General features: G+C 41.5%; 1 protein-coding gene across 1 annotated transcript in view; it reads right to left on the reverse strand.

Annotated features, from left to right (window-relative positions):
• The window catches only part of AADAT (aminoadipate aminotransferase), a 77,080-nt gene that overhangs the window by 41,952 nt on the left and 9,387 nt on the right, over positions 1 to 25,741 (reverse strand). The window contains exons 6-16 of the mRNA XM_083398068.1: positions 25,185 to 25,259; positions 21,185 to 21,394; positions 19,225 to 19,290; positions 17,735 to 17,817; positions 16,755 to 16,851; positions 15,656 to 15,717; positions 14,236 to 14,300; positions 12,816 to 12,922; positions 12,582 to 12,683; positions 11,975 to 12,007; positions 3,918 to 3,972 (exon numbers count right to left, since the gene is read on the reverse strand). Coding sequence (XP_083254194.1) covers positions 3,918 to 3,972; positions 11,975 to 12,007; positions 12,582 to 12,683; positions 12,816 to 12,922; positions 14,236 to 14,300; positions 15,656 to 15,717; positions 16,755 to 16,851; positions 17,735 to 17,817; positions 19,225 to 19,290; positions 21,185 to 21,394; positions 25,185 to 25,259 — 955 coding nt within the window. The remainder of the gene's footprint in view (positions 1 to 3,917; positions 3,973 to 11,974; positions 12,008 to 12,581; positions 12,684 to 12,815; positions 12,923 to 14,235; positions 14,301 to 15,655; positions 15,718 to 16,754; positions 16,852 to 17,734; positions 17,818 to 19,224; positions 19,291 to 21,184; positions 21,395 to 25,184; positions 25,260 to 25,741) is intronic.

Raw genomic sequence — 25,741 nt, forward strand, 5'->3', positions numbered from 1 at the left:
TTCACACCTGTTCTTGGCCACTGTTTCCCCAAGTTGCGACTGCTTCAGCTCCACTCTGCCCCTCTGATGTATAGTTCCAGGAGTGGTCCTACTCAACCAGGGACCACAAAATGAGCATGATAATTCTACCGAGTGGAAACATAGTTGAGCTAAGGTGAACGTAATATTTTCTAGACTAGCGATGTGGGTCATCGTAACCAGCCAGGAATTCATTGCCTCTCTAAGCAGGCAAATCATCTGCGGATGAGAATCATTCACAGTGTGGATTGCTGTTTTTCAAGTGGCAGTTTGCCACCACTGAAGTGGCAAAATGTTTGTTCACTGCAAAAGAGATGGGCGATTCCCTCTCCCCCTGGCAAAATGTGAACTGGCTAGGGGGGATTATGTCTCCCCCCCACTCCTGTTTGGTGTGTCCCCAACCTATTTTCATGGGGAATAAAGGGACCTCCATTTGGCTTAGCCCTGATGTAAATGAAATCAATATTGTTAGCTTCTGAATAAATCTTTAACACAAAAAATTAATAAAAGTATGAAACTTACAGTCTGCAGCTTGATGTCGGAAAGAAGGGCAGGAAGCACCAAATGCTCCAACAATAACAAAAAACAACAACTTTTTTTCTTCAACCGTCAGGCACAAAGAAAGAATAGTAGCAATGCCGAAAGCTGTTCTTCTCCTAAGGTGAATATAATATAATTGTGTTTTTCTCATAGCTTCCCTCAAAATCATAAATCTCTAGCAAACTTTGGCCAAGTACTTAATTATTTACCAAGGAAAATCAGTTATGAAAGTTTAGACTCTGGACTTACATCAGGAATAGCTCAGCCTTTCTCCTTATCTCCTCTCAAAAGCTAGTTTGCTTCCAGTGTGAAACAGCAGCCCCTTCAAGCTTGTCTACCCAATAGTTCACACAATCACCACAGATAAAACTGACCCAATGACTATATTGACACCAATTAGGGTGCCATTGCAGAGAGAGAGCCCTCTCTCTGACTGCTGCATAAGAGATAGTTCTTTTGATGCAAAACAGCCAGGCAGACCTCAACTTCAGGTCTTAATAGACAGACAGAACTATGTGGAAGCAGCTGCTTCTTTGAATAAGCCCCTAGTTGTTTGGGACTTTATAAATTAGGCCTTCATAATACCCTTCTGAAAGACAGGTAAATGACCATGTGTATCCCTGCATACGAGGGACGCGGGTGGCGCTGTGGGTTAAACCACAGAGCCTAGGACTTGCCGATCAGAAGGTCGGCGGTTCGAATCCCCACGACGGGGTGAGCTCCCGTTGCTCGGTCCCTGCCCCTGCCAACCTAGCAGTTAGAAAGCACGTCAAAGTGCAAGTAGATAAATAGGTACCGCTCTGGCGGGAAGGTAAACGGTGTTCCCGTGTGCTACTCTGGTTCGCCAAGAAGCGGCTTAGTCATGCTGGCCACATGACCCGGAAGCTGTACGCCAGCTCCCTCGGCCAATAAAGCGAGATGAGCGCCGCAACCCCAGAGTCAGTCATGACTGGACCTAATGGTCAGGGGTCCCTTTACCTTTACCTATTCCTACATACAAAGGTGCTCTCCTCATTCAACCCTTGAAAAGTGTTTCCCACTGCATTTTACTTAAAAAAAGGAGAGAAACTTGGCATCTTGCATGGCCAAAGCTGTGGAATGTTAGATTAAACATACTGTTATGATCCTCGGCCAGGTACTCTCCTTAAAGGTAATGAAATAAGCTGGGTGGCAGTAAGAATGCAGATCTCTCTCCCTTTTTAAGCCTTCAGTGTATTGCTCTGCATCTTAAATAAGGACAACCAAGAAATCAGTAAGCTTTTAATGATAGTTCTTGATGAATTAGTAGCTTTTCTGAGAAAGAATCCAGTACCCCACCCCACCCCCTGTTCTTAAAACAACAACTTAGTTTTTTGCTTCTCTGGCAAGAGAAACCATAGCCTATGCTGTATTGAACTGCATGTTCTATAACTAATTAATTTGCTGAGTTCTTAAACAATTACTCTGTCTATCAAGCAAGAAACATGGCTTTATGCCCAGTCATGACCAACCTTTGATTCAATACTACTTAGCAATCATTTATTTGCTTTTTTAAGGTGTCCCAGGGGCCACTGAAAAGGCCAGGACCTTCCTCCAATGCCAGAGATCCATTATCAGAACCTCCCTCTCCAATGCCTTGGCTTCCAACTTAAGCTGGAACTCTAACTTCAGTAGGGCAAAATTCTGGGTAGTGGTGGGCGAAATGGTCAATTTTGGTTTCATCCCATTTAAGTGAAATTCCCACATTCCTACCTCACTTTGCAAATGTTCTAAATACAAGAAGTTCCCATAAAAAGTCACCTGCATTTTAGTGCAAAATTCTCCTAATAATGCACTTTTTTTGTTTCCCCCAATATACATATTTTTGGAAAATTCATTTTTCCTTAATAGAATGCATCTTTTGTATGTTATTTTCACAAATATCTACATTTTTTATACCCTTTATGCTACTATGTTCATTTCTGTACACATTACATGGCTGGGGAATCGAACTGCAAAATTCAGAGAAGTGTGAATTTTGAAGGATGGCTGTGTTTTGGTTTGTGTATTGTTTTTGGAAAGTCTAAAATAGGTAGGTTTCCCTTTAAATGAAAACTGAATCTATCCCCCCCCCATCCTTCTGTCAAGGCCATTCTGGGTCATTCCAGGCAGCAACTGTATCCGAATGCCGCCTGCCAAACTTGGAGAAAATTTAGACACTTCTTAGGCTGCCTAAATCTTTCCCTCCCCTTACCTATTGTTTCCAATGTGGCAACCCTCCTCTGCCCTCACTCCCATTCTGCTAGCACCAATCCAGCAGAGATGGGGGTTAAAGTGGTAGGTTCACCTTTGGATTTCACTACACACCCCACTTAGCATTGCATTGTTACCGTATAATTTATCCCCCTTTCCAGACGATTGTCACTTTCCAAAGTGACTCGCATTGGTTTTTAAAAAAGGAAAGGAAAGAGAAAGAAGCCCTGCCAGCCAGCCAGCCAGCTTGCAAACCAGAAAGACGAAGGTATACAAGGTGTGATGCGCTTTAAAATGTTCGACATTTAAAGAAATGAGCTTTTGAGGAATGACAAGGAGAAAGGTCAAGCGTGCTACATGTTGAATTAATACATATCACCGAAGTGCGAGGGTGGGTGGAATATCCTATCAGACAATAAGTCCAGGGTCTAAACCAGTACAGGTTTACCTGCCTAGTCTGTAATCAACCTTTTGTGCTGCTTAGATCTTGGGTTCCAGTTTCCGTTATCTAATCACTCAGATTCTGTAAATGAATGTTGCAGCATTGGGATGGTGGCACACATGCTTAGTTTATATCGTTTATTATAAACTGGATGCATTTACAGTATTTTTTATAGTGGACATGTTTCTTTGCTGCTGTCATGTTTTCTTTTTGGAGTCTCCTATTTTGATAAATGGGGATAAAAACACATGAATCGCTACAGAACAGCTTGAAGATGGGAAGTGTTGGATGTTGAGCAGTGAAGACCTTGCTCATCGCCCCCCCTCCCCCACCATAACTTGTTTAGTACTAAATGCTGTATTATAAAATGTTTCAAAACTTTAGCTGACCTTATCTGGAACGAAGATATGGTCCACCATCAATCCTGATTACACGACCTGCAACATTGAGAGAATTGCGGTTATACGAAGTGTTAAAAGTTAAAAGCAATCCATTAAAGTCCTAGTTTTTTTCCAGCAACAAAACATTACTGATTTCCTTTCACATAGTGTGAAAACAATGTTTTATGTTGCAACAAATCCTAGTAAAAAAAAATTAAAGCTATAGTAAACATGTCACGGAAATATATCTTCCTTGGGACAGTTGTTTTCCTGTGGACAGCTGATATAAATCATTTTTAATTGGATCCTGGATACAAAAGAAATACCCAGGTAATATTTATCTATCAGAGTTTTGACATGGTTAACAAATTTGTGGAAGGTCTAAACAGATAATATAGCATAAACATCAATACATAAAACAGTGATGGATAATGCTGTATCAAGTGAGTGAATGTGCCTATTAAAATCTGAAGATGTTTGGATAATGGAGGCTACCTGATTGTCAATGCTTATTTTTAATTTGTTAAAACGCACCTCCCATTTGAATTTCATATACTGTATTCAGGCTATAATTCTATACTCGGTGATGTGTGAGTAAACACCATGGAACTCAATGGAACTTATTTTGAAATCAACTTCTGTAGGATTTCATTCCAAACTACGGAAGGGTAAGCTTTTGGTACTGCATGTTGTGGGGTGTAAGCTGCCAGGGCACTAGCAGCCTAGACCCAACTGAACACTTGGTGCAGGTTGCCAGAATAGGGTGCTGTTGGTCTCTTAATGTGGTTAGAGGCCACCACTGCTGATGGTCAAAAGGAGGCACAGTAGCTACTAGCTCATTAAAGGCAAAAAAAGCAAAGGACCCCTGGATGGTTAAGTCCAGTCAAAGGCAACTATGGGGTTGCGAAGCTCATCTCGCTTTCAGGCTGAGGGAGCTGGTGTTTGTCCACAGAGAGCTTTCTGGGTCATGTGGCCAGCATGACTAAACTGCTTCTGGCGCAACGGAACACCATGACGGAAGTCAGAGCACACGGAAACGCCGTTTACCCTCCCGCAGGAATGGTACCTATGTATCTACTTGCACTTTTGGGCATGCTTTTGAACTGCTATGTTGGCAGGAGCTGGGACAGAGCAATGGGAGCTCACCCCATCATGGGGATTCGAACTGTCAGCCTTCTGATTGGCAAGCCCAAGAGGCTCAGTGGTTTAGACCACAGCGCCACCTGCAGCCCTATTAGCTCATTAAGGATCAGCTGACACAAATGGCCAATGAGATTCTATTTGGCATCATAATACCTCGAGTTCTGGCTTGCTTCCTTAGTCTAAGCAATTTATTTCAGGTACAGAGCAAGCTGTAATTGGACTATTCTAGCTGACCTCTCTGCATCCTTCCCTCCTTGTGACTCTGCTCTTCACTCATTTGCTTACCAGCTCACTTGATCACCAAGCTACTTTCCACCTCATCGGTCTGCCACTTGCTTTATCTCCAAAATGCGGCAATAGGAAGGTTCTTGGAAGTTCAAAAGGGTAGATCAAATGGTACAGAACAGAAATGACAGACAAGTTACACAGCTAACGCCTAATGGATATGGTTAAGGCAGGTGGAGCAGAAAACTTGTGCAAGGAATCCTGTGGAGTTTATGAGGAAACTGCTGTGGAAACAATGAACACGAAACCAAGGAGAGCAGATGAAGCAGATTTTAGTACAGTACTTTTCAACTCTGATATTCTCTGTCCAAAGCAGTACCTTTAAAATATATACATATACATATAATGTAACAGCTAATGAGGTGATAGAAATTCAGACACGTGTTGCTCACTTTCACAAAGAACATGTGCATACAATTCTGGAGTGGCTCAGGTGTTCTGTACAAGACTGGATAACAGAGCTTTTACAAGCAGAAGGTTCTCCAAACCACATCTTTTGATATCATTCTGTGACTCTGTGGGTGTCTCTGTCCCAAAGTTCCGATGTAATATTTTCTCTGTTTAGGGAAGTTTTTAATGTCTGATGCTTTATTGCATTATTATTATTATTATTATTATTATTATTATTATTATTATTAATCATCATCATCATCACCATCAATTCTGTTGGGAGCCGCCCAGACTAGCTGGTGAAACCCAGCCAGATGGGTGGGTAAATAAATAAATTTACATCTGCTCCCCACCTACCACTGAGATGGGAATCTTAGAAGGTTGCTCAGATGGGAATATGGCCCTATTTTTGAGAAATCTTACCTGTCCCCCATGAATAGTTAAAGGCTCAAGAGATTTGCACCAGGACAATGACATCTCATCATCTCATGTTGTCCTCTCCCATCCAGCTTCTCCACCATCTTTGCACCCTTTATTGCAGTTTGTTGAAGCGTAGATGGCAAGCTTCTCAGCATACAGAGTTTGGTTGCTCCTGCTGTTGTTGTTGCTCCTCCTCCTCCTCCTCCTCCTCTGTAAAGTACCATGTACATTGATGGCATAATAATGATGATGTTTTGAGTTCTGACCCACTTTTCAAAGTGTTCCTATAGTAACCATGGCACAAGATTGGATCAGAGCTTTTCTTTTACATTGTTTTGTGTTTCTAAGTACTGGAGAATTCCGTTTGCTGAAATACCTTCTTAACAACAGAATAAAAGTCCTTCCAGAAACAACCGTACTCAAAGCAGCCAAAACATAATACTATCCGGTAAGGTGCAATCAAAACCCAGACTTTATTTAGCACAAGCCAATGATGTAGGCAACTGAAAATGATGACAACCACCACTTGCTTTTGGAGACACTTTCCGTGGAAGCCAAAAACTTTTATAGCAATGCGGATCAATCTTTTGTGATAAACATAGCAGAGCAGTTCACTCCCAACTGTGGGATTATTTAGTTTCTCAATAATAGGAGTACAAAGCACATGCTTTCTGTCATTTCTCAACACCAATACTGAAAACAACGCAACTCGAGTGTAATATAGTGCCTTTTATTTGAACTCAAAATAAAACCTTACAAGCAATGGGAAATTGTGCTGCGCTAAAATCTGTCCTCCATTTTCACAAAAGTTGTTCTCCCTTGCAAAAAGGGCTTCCATTTTGCTGCCCTGTTCTCGGGGAATTTTGGTGGGTGTCGGGTTTTGAGCTTACCTTATCATTGTGAGGTAGCTGAAGGTGCTGTGTGGTTGAATTTCCATTAAACATTAGTCTACCACTTTGCAGCTTGTCTTGTTACCTGCATTTTCTGATCCTTAAAAGCCCCATGAGAGGAATTGCCTCATGATATCTTCCCTTGTGCTTTGACCAAAGCATGGCCTACTTGGAAAGGCTGCAGGGTGTAGACTGCTGGTGAGGTGATTTGAACAATGAATGAAAGGCCATAATCTTTACCACCTCAAAGTAAGGTAATCCCAACACCCATGAGAGTCTCACCCAAACTTTTATCTTTCCCTTTGCTATTTCTAACACAATTTCTTTATTCATTGATGGAGAACGGTTAAAAAATGCAGGAGATTTTTTGGGGGGGACAGCACTTGTAGAAATTACTTTCCTGCAGTGTGCTGGAGCCTTGCACTAATGCTGTCATATCATGTCACAGCCGACATGTCACAGCTGTGCTTGGTTGTGTCAAATGTCCAAAGAGTCAATCTGCAAATAAATAAACAAACAAACAATGCCTGCATGAACACTAAACACAACTTTTCTGTCAACACTTTCAGTCAAAACCTTCGTTTCTACGTGGTATTTCTTAAGGAAAAAGGAAACAGATCGCCCTCAAAGGACACGGCTCAGAGCATTTTCACAAAGTTGCCTTTGAGCTTCTGTTGCATTATTTATGTTAACATTTGAGCGCTGCTCATGCAAGGAAACAAAGCCGAGAAGGGGCATTCGTAGTGTGCATCATTATTCTGGTCAATGTGGTGTTTTATATTGGCATTACAAACTTGAATGATACAAGAGCCCTTTAAGCCTCGTATGCAAGTCCAGAGGTGAAAAGAACAGGAGCAACTTAAAAACACTGATTCAAAAGGCACGACTGCAGAGAACCATGGAAACTGGTCAAACACCTAGGAAATCTTGATGGTGAATATTTACATTTCCCCTCTCCAATGCATTTTGGGAACATTGGGAACAGGCTGATCCACAGCGGGACCAGAGTGGGACTGTTGTGGCATAAAGCATTATAGCCCCGGCTGCCTAACTAGGGTCTTAATCCAGAATCAGGTTCTGCCACAATGGCAATGTGTGCAAATCTCACCTCCATTTAAGGCACAGCTATAGGTGCTTGGACATCTGTCTGAATATGCAGTCACCAAAGCGTGTGCTTTGGCAGAGCTTTACATGCTCTGCACTTCCCCTCAATGTGCTCATGAGCGTGTCCCTTCAGTCCCCCGCCTTCTGCAGTTTCTACAGCAATTGTGACAATGATAAAAGCAGGGTCTCCGATCACACAGAGAAGTCTATTTCATAGAAAACCTCTTCAGGCCTTTCCCAAGCAACATGGGGACGACCAGCGATGGAGGGAACCCCCCCCCCACACCCAGCCCTCATCTACACTTTCAGCGTCTTCATGTTCAGACAAACATCTGAATATGCTTTACGGAACTATAATTTGACATATGTTATAAATCATGGCGAAAATGTTTGACTGCACATGTGATATGTCCCAAGGCATTTTCTTCTTTTAGCATTAATAGTAAAGTTTGCAGATCATGTCAAAGAACACTGGGTGAGATGCAACCCTCTGGCACAAGTGGAGACTGCATGCAGGAGGAGAGGTAATAATGTCTCAGAGTATCGCCTCATGCTTTATGAGTTGCTATTCTCCCCCCTGGCCTTTTGAGAGAGCTTTCACCGGCCACCATTTGAAATGGGAAGCTCTTGAGCCACCATCCACTAGCAGAATCACTTGTGCTGGGTGAATTTCTGACCATGCTATCTTCCTATCAAGCTGGCATTTTGCAAACCAAAAATGTCATACAAATACACAGACAATGTTTATCACTTCGAAGCTTTATTCTCTTTTTATGGGATAAAACTGTTTTAACGATTCAGCCCATGAAAGGGAGATTATAAAATGAGATCTGTTTAAAACAGATTCAGTTCTTTAGTCTTAAGTACAATGTTGCTATATGCAGGGTGCATTTTGATAACATAATAATTTATTAATTTATTTATATTATTATTATTAAAAATTTCTACACCACCCTTCATTCGAAGATCACAGGGCAGCTTACAATATAAAAACACCAAATTACATAGCACAATACCCTCAAAGTATTGTTATTAACTAAGGGCTACAAATAATAATAACCAAACCCCAATAATTTGATAAAAACATAGCATGCAATCTATGCTATCATCTGTCAATAAAACTATCCACTACAAGCTCAGGAAAAATAATGATGAGCAAACTTTGCTGCAAAGGCACATTTTCAGTTCAATATGTATAATGTTTCTAGTAGAAATATTTGCTGATTCCACCCCAAAACAATGTCAGCAAGTAAATGTTGCAGGTTATCACCTTGTGTGATTTTAGTTAAATTGTCTGCTCCCTCCTTCTCACTACTTAAAAGGAATGTCCCCATAATGACTATTTCAAATTGCAGAAAGCTTCTTTTGGAACCTGAGAAGGATCAGAGCCTTCCATAAAGGGAATTTATAATGTCAGTAAAATACTTTTTATGGTCAGTAATACCAGTGGGGTTGATTTGACGTTTGATAACACAGACAGTTCAGTCTGTGCCAAGACCTATTTTATTCACTTTAAAAATATATTTGTTTAACCACCGTTAGCTGACTATGTCCTCTGTCTGCCCCTGCCTAGAAAATAACATTTATGAATCAGCACAAGCTTCCCAGATGTATTCAGCCAAGAGAATTCTTCAGTAGACTGAGAAGATTCTGCTCTTAGCAACAAAACTGAGTCTTTGAAAGAATTCTAATCCAATAATTGAAAATGCAAGAATAAATGGATTCCCAAGTCTATAAGAGAAGAATCCAATGAATATTTTTAGGGGCACCCATAATTGCTCTAAGGATTCTTTTCTGAGAATTTTGCAGATCAGTTGAGATCAGAGGGGCCCCAAGGTTGCACTTTAAGCCATGATCAGTTAATTATTGTTCTTATATTTCTCACTCACCCTTCACCATAAGGTCTCAGGGCTGGTTATAGCAATGAAAAATACAGTATTAAAATCAGTTAGAACAGTCAGAGATTGTTTGAGGACTTCGATATTAGGAAAGAACTTTAGGACCCCACTGGTTGCCTGTTCCACCTTCAGTCTAAGAAGTTGAACGTTTACTTTCCAGTTGCAGATTTCAGGAAAGCAAACTCCCAGATAACAGATATAATCAATCCACTTAATCATGTGATCATAAATGCTTCATAAAGGCCTTAGATATTCTACCAAGAGAAGGCACTTTTCCCTTTTCAGAGTTAATATTAAACTTTTTATTAAAAACAACAACCATGAGAAAACCTCACAGGCGCTGCTGGAACATCAGAAAATTAACAATGTCAATCTGTGTAGAGTAGTAAGGACCATTTCTTCTTGGCAACTGACACTGAGAAATCATTTTAGTAGTGTGGCCATCATATATATTATCATCAAAAAACTAGTAACATTGAGAGATACTTTTAGCACGGTGGTTATATATTATGTAAAAAAACTGAACAGAAACAGGGACAAATATGATGGCTATCATTACTATAATCTGCATCATGTGGTCAGCAGAAGTAGCTTTCATCTGCATTTTTGTAGTTCAATGGATCTCAACCTTTTTTGTCTGGGTCAGAATCAAAAATTGCTCATGACACACTGAATTTTTTATTGATAAGAAATAAATTGGAAAACAAAAAGTAACAACTTCTAGCACTGTTTGATTTTGAAAAAAATATCTATCCATAATCTGCGAATATAAATAATAAACAAATTATTTAAACAAATTATTTTGATAGTATACTATACCACACTTAAATGTTTCTTTGATCATCCTTGAATCTTCCCGCAACACTTGCCATTCTCTCCTGCCACACCAGTGAGAACCACTGATATAATTTATAGTGTAATCCTTTACATGTTTACTCATAAGAAAGTCCTTGGCCCAACTTACTTTTGCCATTCCCATTTCGATTTCAGGGATTCACTGCCAAGTGGAAAGAGTTCAATCTGCTTGCTTTCCTTAGACAGATATCGGGTTTGCCATTCTGCATGGAGAGTGCAGCTATTTATTTGGAAATGGGTATTTGATCAGTTGAATGTAAATTCTGGGAGGATGCCATGAAATGGTGGCTGCAGCCACGCTTCTTAGCAGTTCTTGCTACTTCTTTCCTTATTACTTTCAGACTCTTTTGTTCAGTGGATGATAGATGGAGAAGATGCAGGGCACCTCTACTAAAGTCTGGGTGCTATTATGGTTTAAAGGTAATTTCTCATTAAAATCTGGGGAAAACATGTTGATACACAAAAGGGGGCGTTGTTTTATAAACTATTTCAATCTAGCAAAAATTAGCAAGACTCATTGAGGGCAACACTTCAGCCATAGCTTAATTTAGATCTTCCTGAATAACCAGAGCCAGTGTGGTGTAGTGGTTAAGAGCGATAGACTCGTAATCTGGTGAACCGGGTTCGCTTCCCTGCTCCTCCACATGCAGCTGCTGGGTGACCTTGGGCTAGTCACACTTCTTTGAAGTCTCTCAGCCCCACTCACCTCACAGAGTGTTTGTTGTGGGGGAGGAAGGGAAAGGAGAATGTTAGCCGCTTTGAGACTCCTCTGGGTAGTGATAAAGCGGGATATCAAATCCAAACTCTTCTAACAATATTCCAAGATGTCAATATACAGCCTCTAGCAGCAGATGGGGCACTTTAGGTGCACTGCTCCCCTGTCCTTTGTCTGACTGAGTCACTGCAGCACACTCGGATGAAGAGAGGGAGGTTTCTGTGGCAGTGGCCAGGTTGGCATGGTGAATTGGCTGCACTGGAAAATTTACACTGTACCAACCTTGCCACTGTATCCCTCTCGCTCTCTGCATGCTGCAGCGACTCTGTTGGATGAAGCTCAGTTGAATACTGCAGCCCCACCTTATTATCTGCTATGGACAGCCTGAAAACATCAGCACCATCATGAGGGGAAAGGCGTGCATTTTACGTCACAGCATACTCTGCAGACCACAGGTAGCCAATGGGATGCCCGCCAGATGTTGCACTACAACTCCCATCATCCAATGGGCTATGGTGACTGGAGCTGATGGGAGTTATAGTCGAACAACATCTGGAGGTCCCCCACAACGGCTCTCCCTGCTGTGGACAGTTGGGAAACCCCAGTGTGTTCGAAAAGGCTGGAGTTTCGACCGTAGATTCTTTAGCTTATCAAGGATTTTTCGTTTGGTAAAATCATAAGGCTTCTTTGATGAGCTCAGCCAACCTCTGAAAACCCTGCAATAATAAATAAGAATGATAACTGGTTAGGATTGGAGCCATTCAAGCGTGGGTTCAGGGTCTGCCACACAAGTCTCAACAAAGCCCTATTTATTCTTTGACTATTTTGACTCATGAGCACATGTGAAGGCACCATTACAAGGAATGGGAAGATGTGCACTTTCCATACCTCCTCCCTCCAGGCCCCATGTCTATCTTTCATGGTCCAGAGCTAGATACAGGAAGTGTGTACAGACCTTCTGTGGCATGTTTGCTTGGACAGGGACCTTCCTGCTTCATTTCTAAATTAGCTGATTTGGCAACATTCCTACACCAAACAGGAATGCTTTGAGCTCCTTCCTTTGAAGGTCAAACCCTTGGCCACTGTTCCCAAATGTTCCTCTCTCTGAAGGGCCAAGTTTCCACAGACCTCGGGGGATTGTGCGGACTTTACAGGGCTCTCTGGGTGATGCAGGGCCCCAGACTTGCACCTGTGAGTCTGGCCGTAGTGACAATGATGATAGGAGGCTGAATGATAGCAAATCTGACCAAAGAGTTGACAAGCTGGCAGGCACAGCAAGACTGCACTCACCTGATCAATCTGGCTTGGAGAAGAAAGCGAGAAGGAAGCTCTGACGTAAGAGCTGGGATCGGAGCTGTTAATGTTAAACGCTCTTCCAGGAACCAGCAGCACCTAAAGACAAATCTTTCACGTTCAGTTCGTAAGCTTTTTCTGCCTCTTCCAATATTAGACACTGTTAAAACTATGATTACCTCCCTCTCTCCCAACATCATTTTAGGCCTAGGATAGTATAGATTTTCATACTTGTTTCTCCAAAGCTTTCTTCATTATCAACTCTTGTGTATCAGAAACTCCCTTGATTTTCATCCATAGAAACATTCCAGCTGCAGGTGAATGCCAGTCTGCTAGGCCTTAAGAGAGAGAGAGAGAGAGAAACAGTCAGGGAAAGGAAACATGTAAGAACATAACTTTCATGCAATAATGTAACTTTTCTTCTTTAACAAGTTTGGGTTTCTTTTACGTTCTGTGATGATTTACTGTAAGACTCATGAGCTGCTCTTAAGCCATCTCCTGTGCACATCTTCTCATATACTTTTCTGAACAAATGAGGGAAATTATGGACTTCCTCCCTATGTTACCTTCCTTCTTGCAGTACACCTCCATCACATATAGGAAGGGTGAGGGACTTTTTTCTGCCTGAGGGCACATTCCCTTCTGAGCAATCTGCTAAGGGCCACATGACACTAAGAATGGGACATGAGACAAAAGTGGGCAGGGCAATGGATATAAATTTTACCATTGTACAGTAGGCTAGTTTCTACATACATTGACACACTTTCCTATCCCACCTCCAGGGAATGAAAGAGGCATTATCAGAGTTGAAGGACACATTCCAGCCAGGTATAAACACCTGATGAAGGTGCAGAAAGGGCTGCGGAGGAGTGTGGCCTGGAACATATCCAGCCCCCAAGCCTGAGGTTCCCCTACCAATTTGATTTGATATCCCGCTTTATCACTACCCGAAGGAGTCTCAAAGCGGCTAACATTCTCCTTTCCCTTCCTCCCTCACAACAAACGTTCTGTGAGGTGAGTGAGGCTGAGAGACTTCAAAGAAGTGTGACTGGCCCAAGGTCACCCAGCAGCTGCATGTGGAGGAGTGGAGACGTGAATCTGGTTCACCAGATTACGATTCTACTGCTCTTAATCACTACACCACATTGGCTCGCAATGGCATCAGTGCCGGATTTACGTATAAGCTAGACAAGCTATAGCTTAGGGCCCCCCAAAAAATTTAAAGGGAAAAAAAACTGGATGCACATTTCTAAAATAGAAAATAAAAAACAAATAAAATAAAACCTACATAAAGCAACGGTGTTTTGTGTTGTCTAGGCACCTATGATGTAAGTAATGGGCCCCGCTTGCTAGCCTGCTCCCTAAAATATTACTGGTTTGCTCATTTCTGTATCAATTACTTTGATAAAATACATATTTTGTTATGTGCGAACAGCTTTAGAAAACTATTAGGTCCATAAATTACCATATAGCATATATTCAACACAAAAAACAGCAATAATTTGTTGTTGACAAAGGACAGCTGGACATATAAAGGGCCCCATTACCTTCAGTAGCTTAGAGCCTCATCAAACCTAAATCCGGCCCTGAATGGCACATACAGGAACAAAACAATTGATTTACAGTTCAAATATTACTCTTGTCTTCAAACCTTTTAGCCACTTATCTGCTGCCACAAGCATCACATCCCGCTGCTTCTTGTAAAAGTCCACCACACTGGAATACAAACATCACTGAGGAAAAGCCATTTCAACAAGAGAACTTTTGAATCATTAAAACTCTGATAGCAAAAATGAAGAGTACGAGTTTATAAATGAAACAGAAATCTGTTACAAACCAAGGGCTGGAGTGAACACAAATGGCGACTGCAATGTGGAAGCTGGTTTTAGTCCCTCGCCATTCATCTGCGTGCAGTGGCTTATCACACAAAATGAAATTTCTTGTCAGTGCTTTTTAGGGGCAGGCAGGTGGGAGATAGTGGTGATTTAGAGAAAAATCCCTAAATCCAGTGGTGAGTGACATGTAAAGAGTCCTCATGGGGCACATATGTTAAAACTACATGGCTGGTCTTTGTGTATGCATATCCTCTTTGGTGCCATAGATTTCAATAGATGTAAATAGCGCATAGGTACGCATCACCGTTTTGAATGTTTAATGTTCATAGCATTAAGTATGCAAATACTGGTGCCATGTAATACTGTGCTCACACTCCGCCCCCACCCCTGGTAGGTCTCTACATATGCTTCTCACTATAGTATGCTATTAACAAGTGTGTGTGTGTGTGTGTGTGTGTGTGTGTGTGTGTGTGTCTGTACTGGGGCAAGGTAAGGCTCTTAAAATGGTACTATTAATTGGCCAGTTGTAAAATAATACATGCTTTATGTTTCCATGGCAGTTCTATGTTATTTAAGTATTTTTATCTTCCTCTTCAGCAAAAAAAGGTTCCCATGGCAGCCTATGTAAGATTAATAAAAACAGTAACAAAAAAGGCAACCTTGACCGCAAATAAATTTGCAATTTAAAAAGACATGACCTAAAAGGAATGCAGAAGTTGGAGGACACCGTCAGTTCCTGGAGTTACAAAACTCTTGACCTGGCCAGCTCTAATGGAAATTCATGGATAGATAGAAAGGAAGAGCCAAATGGAGCTGGTCTCGCAACACAGCTACTGGAGTATATGCTCTTCGATGCACAAAATACAAAAAGTAGGACCAATGAAGTAATTATTTGCCTGCAATAGACACTGCACACAAATTGCTTTGTGAGGCAAACTGGATGACACTAGCTGTCTTAACATCCCTAGCCTTCTTGGCAGTTCCACGGTTCCTTAAGTTTATAATTAGCCACTCATGGAGTGGCTTATTTCTTGCCCTCGTTCCAAAGGTCATGATGTACAGCCTTGCTTGGTATAAAAAATGCAGCAGTTATGTCTGATAATGTTAGAAGTAGAGGCCTGATTCTAATCATGTTTCCTTGAAAGTCTTAAGCATGGAGCCTTGGGCTACTGGAAAATAGCCCAACGTGAAAACAAAATGACAACAACATAGTAATGTAAAATATACACGCATTACCCATCTACGTGGTCCAAGAAACCTTTTTGTCCCCATTGTTGAAGAAGCTGGGCTATCATAAGCTATGGAAGTAAAGCTTAGAGTAAATATCTTATCAAGCAGAGACTAATAAACAAGCTAGAATGCCTAGGTATTGGAAAACATGCATGCCGTGTTTACTCAGAAGTAAGTCCAGTGAGCCTTACTGTCAGGGAAGTTACGTAAGATTACATCCAAAATTCCCTTTAACCCCTTTAATTTATTAGTTAGTTATTTATTGCTTCACATTTATGGCTCACCCTTCTTTCCCAAGTGGAGCTCAGGGAGGCTCACACCAATAAAACTACATAACTCCGAACAACATTATATTACAGAGATTAAAGCCAGCATGGTGAGCCTGTAAGCCTGATACAGCTATTCTTATCTCCCCCCAAGGTTTTTGATCTCTATAAATCTGTATGCCCAGTTCTTAAGGTGTTCCACAACTACAGAATAACCCTGTCAAAGTGATTAGGCCCAGTGTTGCTGTGTAAGTTTTAAGCGGTGTTCATTTGCCCAGAAGCAGAGACTGCATGTACCGCTCCCTTGTGTGTTGCCATTTCCCTTTCCACCATTCTCAATTATGTTGCTAACTCAAAGGAATAGAAATTGAATCGACAAGGGGCTAGTTGCAAAAAGCTCTAGTTCCCATAACATTCTGTGTTGTTAATTAACACCACAGATTCCAAACGCTTAAAAGGTCTTTTTAAATTAAACTCAACCCTCTTAATTCATAATTACTTTTAATAATAAATTAAAAGTAGTGCTAATACGTGACAATTACACTTATTTATCTACACACACGCATGTGCAAACTTTGTGAAAATTATGCTGAAATTACTAAAAAGGTGGACAATTTTACATAATGGTTTTCTCATTGGTTGGTATCCAATTTGTGCAATGTGAATGTTCTGTCAGCATAAGGATTTCTGCTTGCACAATTCCACAATGGAATAGTCCCCCTTCTCTCCCAATGCACCCCACAAATCTACACCCCAGGAGCTGCCCCAACCCTCATGTTGTTACAGTGAAGCTTTCCACAGTTGTTGCATATACTTTTAGAAACCTTGTTGGCTCTTACCTGCGTGAAAGTACTGGTATGCATTGTGGAAACCTGAATATGCAGAATAACTCTGTCGATGAGAGGCTTGGGACCAGTTAGAAACCCTATCCTTAGTCTATGTAAAAAAACAACAATTAATTCAAATTGTAACATTTCATCATTTAAATATGTAATTACAATTCAATGCATTTGTGCTGGAATACCTTCCTTTGCTCCTGACATTTATCGTGACTTTCAATACATAGAAGAGAATTATGAGAGAGGAAGTAGAAGGAAAATGAGACAATACTACAGAAACTGGAGAAGAACTTAGGAGTTCAAGCACCTATAGCTAAGGAACTTTTGACAGCTCAGGTGAATGCTTAGCATTTGCTGTACTTGCACTCTCTAGAAAAGAGCAGAATTTAGTTCTCAGTAACTGACAAGAGGGAGGACAGAGTGGCAGATGGGGGGGGGGGAAGTAAGTGAAATAAAATTAATGGGGAAGGCGAGAAGCAGTCTTTCTTTAATGGTTATAAAGGTAAAGGTAAAAGGACCCCTGACCATTAGGTCCAGTCGTGGCCGACTCTGGGGTTGCGGCGCTCATCTTGCTTTATTGACTGAGGGAGCCGGCGTACAGCTTCCGGGTTATGTGGCCAGCATGACTAAGCCACTTCTGGCGAACCAGAGCAGCGCACAGAAACGCTGTTTACCTTCCTGCTGGAGCGGTACCTATTTATCTACTTACACATTGACGTGCTTTCGAACTGCTAGGTTGGCAGGAGCAGGGGCCGAGCAACGGGAGCTCACCCCATAGCGGGGATTCGAACCGCCGACCTTCTGATCAGCAAGTCCTAGGCTCTGTGGTTTAACCCACAGTGCCACCCGCATCCCCTATGGTTATACCAATAGTTTAAGGCTCTTTCTGCAGTGTGTGGCTGGAAAACCCAAGCTCAGAACCCACATCATTGCATTTCCATTTTGGGGCATATGGTCAAGAAAGGAAAAACCGATATTACCCAGATGAGAGGATCTTAGAGAAAGAGTCCGTCCTGATAACTCGACCATCAATATCCATGGAAAGAAATGTTGGTGCCCAAGGCTTGTGGAAAGAACACAAAGGTCAGTTAGTAAAAATTAACACGAGAATTCCAGTGCTTTATAAGCAGAAGTATAAGAGGGGTGTATAATACATTGTGGAAGGTTAGTTCTACTAAAAGTAGGCCCATTGAAATGAATAGATCATTACTAGCTTAAGTTTATTCATTTCAATGACTCTACTCCAAGAAGAACTTAGTTGGCTCCAACTCTTAAAACGTACATAGTTTTTAACCTATTTATGCAGCAACACAGACATGCCCCTGATGTCAGAGTCCCACATTCTTTCTCATGCCTTCATTGCCAGAAAGCATCTTGTTTGTCTGCATGAGAAATGGCAACGTTTGAGATGACGGCATTTCCCAGCTGCTACTATGGCCATTTTGCTTTTCACCACTTGCCAGAGCCATTGAATTCAGTATATGGTTGGAGATTTCTTCTTTCCAGTTGTCAGGAGCCAAAAATAAGGGCTGTGCCAATGGTGAGAAAATCCCAAATGACTGGGCACTGACTGCAAATACCACCAAGCGTGCCCATTGCCATTGGCTTTTTGTTGCTAAAAACCACTTTGGAATACAAGGATGGACAAGTTTTACCCATGCAGGAGAGCTAGTTGGAAGACTGAAGCCCTGTCAGCTGGGTGGGGGATAAAGGTAACAGAGGGATGAGGTAAAAAATGTTTTTTTAAAGATGTGTGTATGTGCGCGCGTGTCTGTCTGTCTGTTTATCTATCTATCTATCATCTATCTATCTATCTATCTATCTATCTGTATTATAGTAACCTGGTAAGGAAAAGGCAAGACACAAATGATGAAGAGCGAAAGGAAGGGGAGCAGAGGCAAAAAAGTGAAGGATAAGGAGAAGAGGAACTGAGGAAGAAGAGGTAGAGAGAGATCCCAAACAGGATGTGCTCTAAGCTTAGACAGGAAATGGTCTGAGCCTCAACAGGAAGGAAGGAGCAAAGTATTCTGTCACGAGTTCTGAGTGTTTCTGTCTGTGAGCTGCAGGAATAGCTGTACTGCCCACTTCAAGACCTCTGTCATCCACAGGTGAAAATATGTGTATTTTGTATACAAAATAAAAAAGCTCAATAATGTGAATTTGTGCATTTCAAAAAATGTATATTGATGTGTAAACAGAATGGAACAGGCTCATGAATAAATGTACATTAAGCTGATATGAACCAGACATGGACTGATCTGTCCATCCCTACTGCAAAAAATGAGGCACATGACATCCTTTTATTTTTGCACTTTTGCAAATGCCATGATGAGAACATAACTTTCCGCTTGGTGGGGAAAGAATAGGGAAATATCATTTCAAAATACAATCAGTAATGTGGTATCAGCAGGATGCAAGTTAGAAGAGATAGCAAAATCTATGCTAGCGCACAGCAGAATTGAAAACTCACCTTATCAAACTGAAGGAAGTAATATGGATCATCTTCTATTATAAGGAAATCATATTGTCTTGCAAGCTGAAAGGGGGGAGAAACAACAACCCACTGACACATACGTGCAATAAAATATTTAATCAAATCAGAAACATTCTGTTCCCCAAATGGTTCCCCTTTAAGCCATTACACCATCACACAAAGTAGTCTTCAGGTGTGTCAGGTGAATCCAAACTTAGTTTCAAATGGAATTATGAATAAGCAGTGGAGATTTTTGCCCTGATCCTAAGATCTGTGTGCATTCTCACATGCACCCACATCTCTTGAAAATGCTGGGATTCTAATTACAGTGGTGCCTCGCAAGACGAAAAGAATCCGTTCCGCGGGTCTTTTCGTCTTGCGAAGCAAGCCCATTGACGGAGTAGCGCTATTAGCGCAATTGGCGATTTAAGGGCTAAAAATGGCTTTTTAAGGGGTGGGGGATTAGCGGTTTTGCTGCTAAAATGCTTTTAGCAGCTTAGCGATTCAAAATAAGGGGTTTTGGAGCAAAAAAAAAATTTCAATTTTTTCCGTCATTTTTCGTCTTGCGAAGCAAGCCCATAGGGAAATTTGTCCTGTGAAGCGCCTCAGCAAACGGAAAACCCTTTCGTCTTGCGGGTTTTCCGTCTTGCGAGGCATTCGTCTTGCGGGGCACCACTGTAATTCCAATGGAGAGAGGGCATGCAAAAGCATATGGATGCAGGTTAGCACTTTCCATGGAAGCTAATTAAGAAAATTGGTCTGGGTAGCAGCAATCCATATACGCTTTCAGGCTCGAGTGGCTGGAAGTCAGGAGGATCAGAGTGCAGTATGCCAGACTCTAAATGAGTGTGTTTAATGCTTTAATCACAGATTTAAAAGTATATCTGTTAATTGGGCAAGTCATTAGCCACATGCAACAGATTTCTTCTAAAAATTGTATTTGCTTGAGTACATAAATATGGAACTTAAAAGAGGGATAAAAAACCCCTTTTACATCCCAACCACATTGGCGCCACAGAACATGCATTTCATATATTTCTGTCCCATCTTTGAGGATGATCCATCACCAGGCAATTTACAATAAACATGTTAAAACCAAAAACAACTGAACAAATGTGTGTGTGTGTGTGTGTGTGTGTGTGTGTATGTATGTATATATATATATATATGTAACTGATTAAAAGCATATATGGGGGAGGGGTCAGCAATAAGATCAATACAACTATTGATCTTCAGGCCCAGGCAAGTTATTATGGATGTGGTGGTGGCGGCTGGGCTTCAAATGACCTAGTCCCAAGGCATTCTAGACTTTAAACAAATTACGTACCTTGTTGAACTCTCCTAGAATTAAGAAACTGATGTGTTTACAATCACGACCAAACAGCACATCTACTAGCAGCACTGCCACTTTTATTACTCTCAGAAATCACATTAAGTCTTGGAGGGTTCATTTGGGGTCTGATTTCCATACAGATGGATCTTAGCAGCAGCAGCGGCAGCAGTGGTTTCCTGACATCACATCACAGCTGCTGTTGTGGCTTACTGAGAGGAAGGGGGTAAGACAGCAGGAAGATTGGCTTGGTGCAAATGCCCTGGTGGAACCAATTGGTGGAACCAATGCATATGGCATTCCTATGAGTGATTATTCACTGCACTGATCTCTCTGCTGCCCCCCAATGCCAGGGATGGGAGTTCAGTTAAGTGTCCCTCTCCACCCACCAACCACTACAGATGAGAAGATTTCTGTATCTCTGTGAAGAGAATGTACCAAAATCCACTGACCTTTCCCAAGAGTCCCTGTAATATAGAGGTCTGTTCTCCACTATGTTCTTTATTAGTCAATATTTTGCTAGTGCCTGAGACATAATATCCAGCAGGTTCGCGTGATGTGAAACCACCTCCCCCACTTTTTTTTTTGCCAGAGCAGTGACATTAAATGTGCATTTAATGAATATACCTGATAGATTTCTTTTTTGCGGTCTGTCGTCAGTGAGGCTCCAGTAGGATTGCCACCGTTAGGAATCGTGTAGAGAAATTTGGGGAGGCTGCTGTTAGGTTTTTTGGCATCTTCTGGATTCCACCTGGAAAGAACTTCTTTCAGGGCTTTTGGAATAATGCCATGTTGGTCACTGGGAACATTGACAATGTTGCAGCCCAATGGTCTCAGCTGGTTTATAATAGAAGACAAGAAGAATGAAGAGCGTTTACTTAAGCAAGACATTTTTGCATCACATGCTACAGCAGTTTAATGGTGCCTATTTACCTATAAATTGAGGATTGGGAACATGTGGCCCTCCATATGCTGTAGGACTCCAACACCCATCAGCCCCAGCCACCATGGTCAATGACCAGCAATTTCTCAAGGGCCACAGGTTCCCCATCCCTGCTGCCAATCAAAAAATGATCTTTACACTGCCTAATTCCCATATCCCACTAGCTGTTATGTAAAGGAAGCCTATGTTTAAGAAAGCAGATTAATTAAGAATCACTGAAAGCTCATTCTTGAACAGCTGACCACCTTTTGGGTTTACATTTTCCCTCTTTTCCTCCATCTTTTCACAGCTTGATCACACATGGTATCACACTCTGTTTGCTGCATGAACATTTAGTGTTGGGGAGGGGAACACCATAAAGCAGGCATAGGCAAACTCCGGCCCTCCAGATGTTTGGGACTACGATTCCCATCACACCTAGCTAACAGGACCAGCAGTCAGGGATATTGGGAACTGTAGTCCCAAACATCTGGAGAGCCGGAGTTTGCCTATGCCTGCCATAAAGTATATAGTGAAACCGAGGGTTTAAATCACATGGAACAGACCATAAAATATAGGATGGTATCCTGTGAAGTAGTTTCACTAGAACAATCTGGTGCAGATTTGTGGAGGGCACAGAGAGTGAGAAGGGAGAGAAGGAAAAAGGGAAGCTCTCTTGCAGAAGCAGAAATCCTTTGTAGCAGTTTGTGGTTTTGTGGAGCTTGAAAACTTGTTGACCCGTTCATGAGCAGAAGTTGGTCCAAACCTTAATCTTTAGCTTACCTTTTGTAATCATTTGTCCATTAAAAGAAGCATCAGTGTATATGGCAATATACTTCCTAAGCAAGAAAGACACAGAGCATTTCGCACCCCCACATCTACTTTCCGTCTAAAATATTACTGTGGAGTGGTGGGAATGGGAAAAGCAGCGGCAACAAGAGACCTTTGGGAGCAAATGCAGCTAACTGAGATTTTGTTGCATACGGGGTATAAACGATGAAGTAAGGGAATCACAGAAATTGTGTTTTGAGGAAGCAATTGGAGAGACCTAGAGACGGTGCTACATATGTATTCTAAGAGGGCATCTCTGGAATAAGGTATTGTGAGGGAGAATAGACAGAGATCGTCAAAAACAGGAGATCTACTTAGAACAGTTGAGGGTGCTATGAGGTGAAAAGTCTGTCTCGCTGTGTTCAGTGGGGCTTACTCCTAATAGATGTGCACAGAACCGCAGCCAAATGTGTTCATGTATCACAGGGAAGTGAATGCATGCTTACTGGCCTTTCTGAGCATTTTAGCATATCCTGCTATACAACTGATTTGCGGTCTGGTCGTACTCAGTTTCGAAATGAACCTTGTACCACCAATTTTTTTCTATGCCCAAGAATGCAAGCTTTTATAACTAAAAATAACAAGCTCTGCACCACAGTAGTAATGAGAACATCTATGAAACAAATGAGACAGGGGTGGGACATGCAAACAACATAAGGGTTGATTTACAGGCCAGAAAACCATATAAAAATCTCTATATGAACAAATAAAGCACACCAAGCTGTCCATGTGGAGAGGTTCACCTTTCAGGTTTTGAGAGTTTTATCGCATCCCTTCCAAAAATGGCAACGACATGGAGACGCAACTGTCACACGTAACCTGGCTTGCATGGTTGCGCCACGCTTTAAATGTTATAGATTGGCACAGGGAACCTCAGGTCTTCTAGGCATCTCTATCTGGCCCTCAGAACATTCCCTAGGCCACAGTTTGGGCCTGTCTGGAATGTGACCTTGAATTTTAATGCTTCTTGCTTGTCTGGACACAGTGGTGTGTGGCAACTGTGTGTACAAACCTGTGTCCACACTACAAAGGTGAAATGTGCACATGTTACTTCATTCACTTTTGCCTCTGGCACCCATTACAGATGCATTCTTAACACTTTTTAAATGTACAACTTAAGAATGCGATACACAAACATAAGAGACAGCTGAGACCCAGAACTGGACGCAGTTTCCTCTTACGTGTAAAGTTTGGGAGCAAAGCTGGGTTTTCTATCACATAATGTGAAAAGCAGTTCATAGTCTTATCTCTCATTCCCGATCGGGTGAAACTGCTGGAACCATAAATAACTTGCCTCAACAAAAGAAAGGATAATTGCTCCAAAATGCAAGGTATTCAGAAACAGGCCTGAAATTTCAATTATGCTAATAGAGCAACCAGAGGAAAATACAAAGGTGTGGGCAGTTATAGCTGAGGTTTAAAATAAAGAGTCTGCAATTTCTCTTTCTGCACTAACTAGCCCTTCATTTATTAGGCCATAAATGAAATGCAGCTGCATTTAAGTTTTATACTGGGCCCCCCTAGAATGGATAATGAAAAAATATTGCCAACAACACACTAAGTCGAACCATAAATCATCCAGACACCACAATGATTTGCAGAATCAGGGAAGGCTGAACTGTTGTATGTAATATTGGCAGGAACAAGATTTATCCCAGTGTTTCTAGGCATCTACAGCTATTATACATTACTGTATTTCATCTAAATGCACGAGGCACGTGTTTAAAACTACAGAGCCGCAAAGCCAGTTTTTGCACATGAAAGCTCGCCGTTTAGTTATCGCTACACAGTCCCTCCCATGAACAGGAATGTGTGGAGAAACCAGATGTGATGCTAACAGCACAGGCCTGCGCAAATCTACTCAGAAATAAGTTCAACGGAAAAGGTCTGTGTCCCAGTGGACACAGGCAGGAGGTCTGTGGTGAAATCCCCAGCATCTCTGACCAGGGCTAGGAACCTGCTCTGCCTGAAATTCCAGAGAACTGCTGCCAATCAGAGTAGACTGCATGGGCCAATGGCCTGACTCAGCATAACACAGCTTCTTATATTCCTATAGACAAGCGTATACAGGATACCAGACCAAATGTGTCTCCAGTAACTATGTCAGGGTTTTTTAAAATAGCAATAGCAGCCAAAGGGGTGGATTTCATTAGGACTGTAGTGTGTGGCAAGGGGAGGTTTAACCTTTATTAACCCACTGTGAATGTGACGAAATTCTGCCACCACCATCCTGTGGTTGCAATTATGCCTGAAAGAAAATCTCCCATTGGGATGAATGGGTGACTCCCTCCAATAACAGCTGCTGGAAGGATTTTCAAAAGAAGTACAGCAGCAATGATGGGGTTAAACCTCCTGATCCTATGTGCTGTTGTCTCAATGAAAATTACCCGGAGTGGTTTAATAATAAACAATTCCTCTTCCTAGGGTCTGTTGGGAATGTAGTTGGGAAAGGGACAACTCTCAGCACCCTTAACAAAACTACAAAGCTGTGGCTTTTACAATGTGGTTTCGTTGTGCTTTAAAAGGTTAGTATAGATGTGGCCCATGTGTCTAGAGTTCAGAAAAGGGTTTAAAAAAACCTCTCTAGTCCACTGTTAAGCAGAAGTCAGAGTCAAACCAAGGACTCAAGTTTACAGCTGCTAATATAATGTCTTAGTGTGTTTTAAGTGCATTTTGCAAATGTGACACTAGATGGTGCTAGTGAGCTAATGCAAAATTCAATATATTTTTAAAAACGTTTTTTCAAAAAGCATTTTCAGAGGTTTTTTTTTAAAAAAATATGTGTAGATTCCACCCCATTTGTTTTTAGGTGGAGATCTGAGCTATACCAGCACTTGCCACTGTCATAGGCTTCCAGAATGATGGAATACTCACAGCTGCCAGTGTCCCGGGATAGGTGGGCGCATCTAAAAGGACCGTGTCTCCCGGATTAATCAGCATTTCAAATACCTACATGTTTAAAATATATAACATATAATATTGCAAGACTTTCTGTGTACAATTAATATTTCTCTCTACTTCTACAGTAAGTGCCTTATGGTAGTAATGAGTTAGTTATTTTGTAGACCAAAGTTGATTCTAAGATAGAAAAAAAGTATTATGGGAAGTAGAGAACTACTCATTGGGTGATTTATGGCTAAACCTGCAGGGGGTGCCCCCTCAAAAATATACATTCACCCTTTCAATAATGTCCAGGCCAGAAAAAAACAACAACCTTGCATAACACATTACAAATGAATGCTAATTAAATGGATAGCAAAGTTACGGCACATAAAATCCTACTCAACTGTACTATCACAGTCCAATTTTGTGCTCCTAAGAATATAAGTGGCAACAAAATGGACCGAAAAGCCAGAAAGCAGCCCCTTATTTATATCGCACAAAATGCTCATTTCATGGTGTACTTTGCCTGTTTCACAGGTCGTTGGCCA

Source organism: Podarcis tiliguerta, assembly GCF_965153285.1.
Source record: "Podarcis tiliguerta genome assembly, chromosome: 9".
NCBI lineage: Eukaryota > Metazoa > Chordata > Lepidosauria > Squamata > Lacertidae > Podarcis > Podarcis tiliguerta.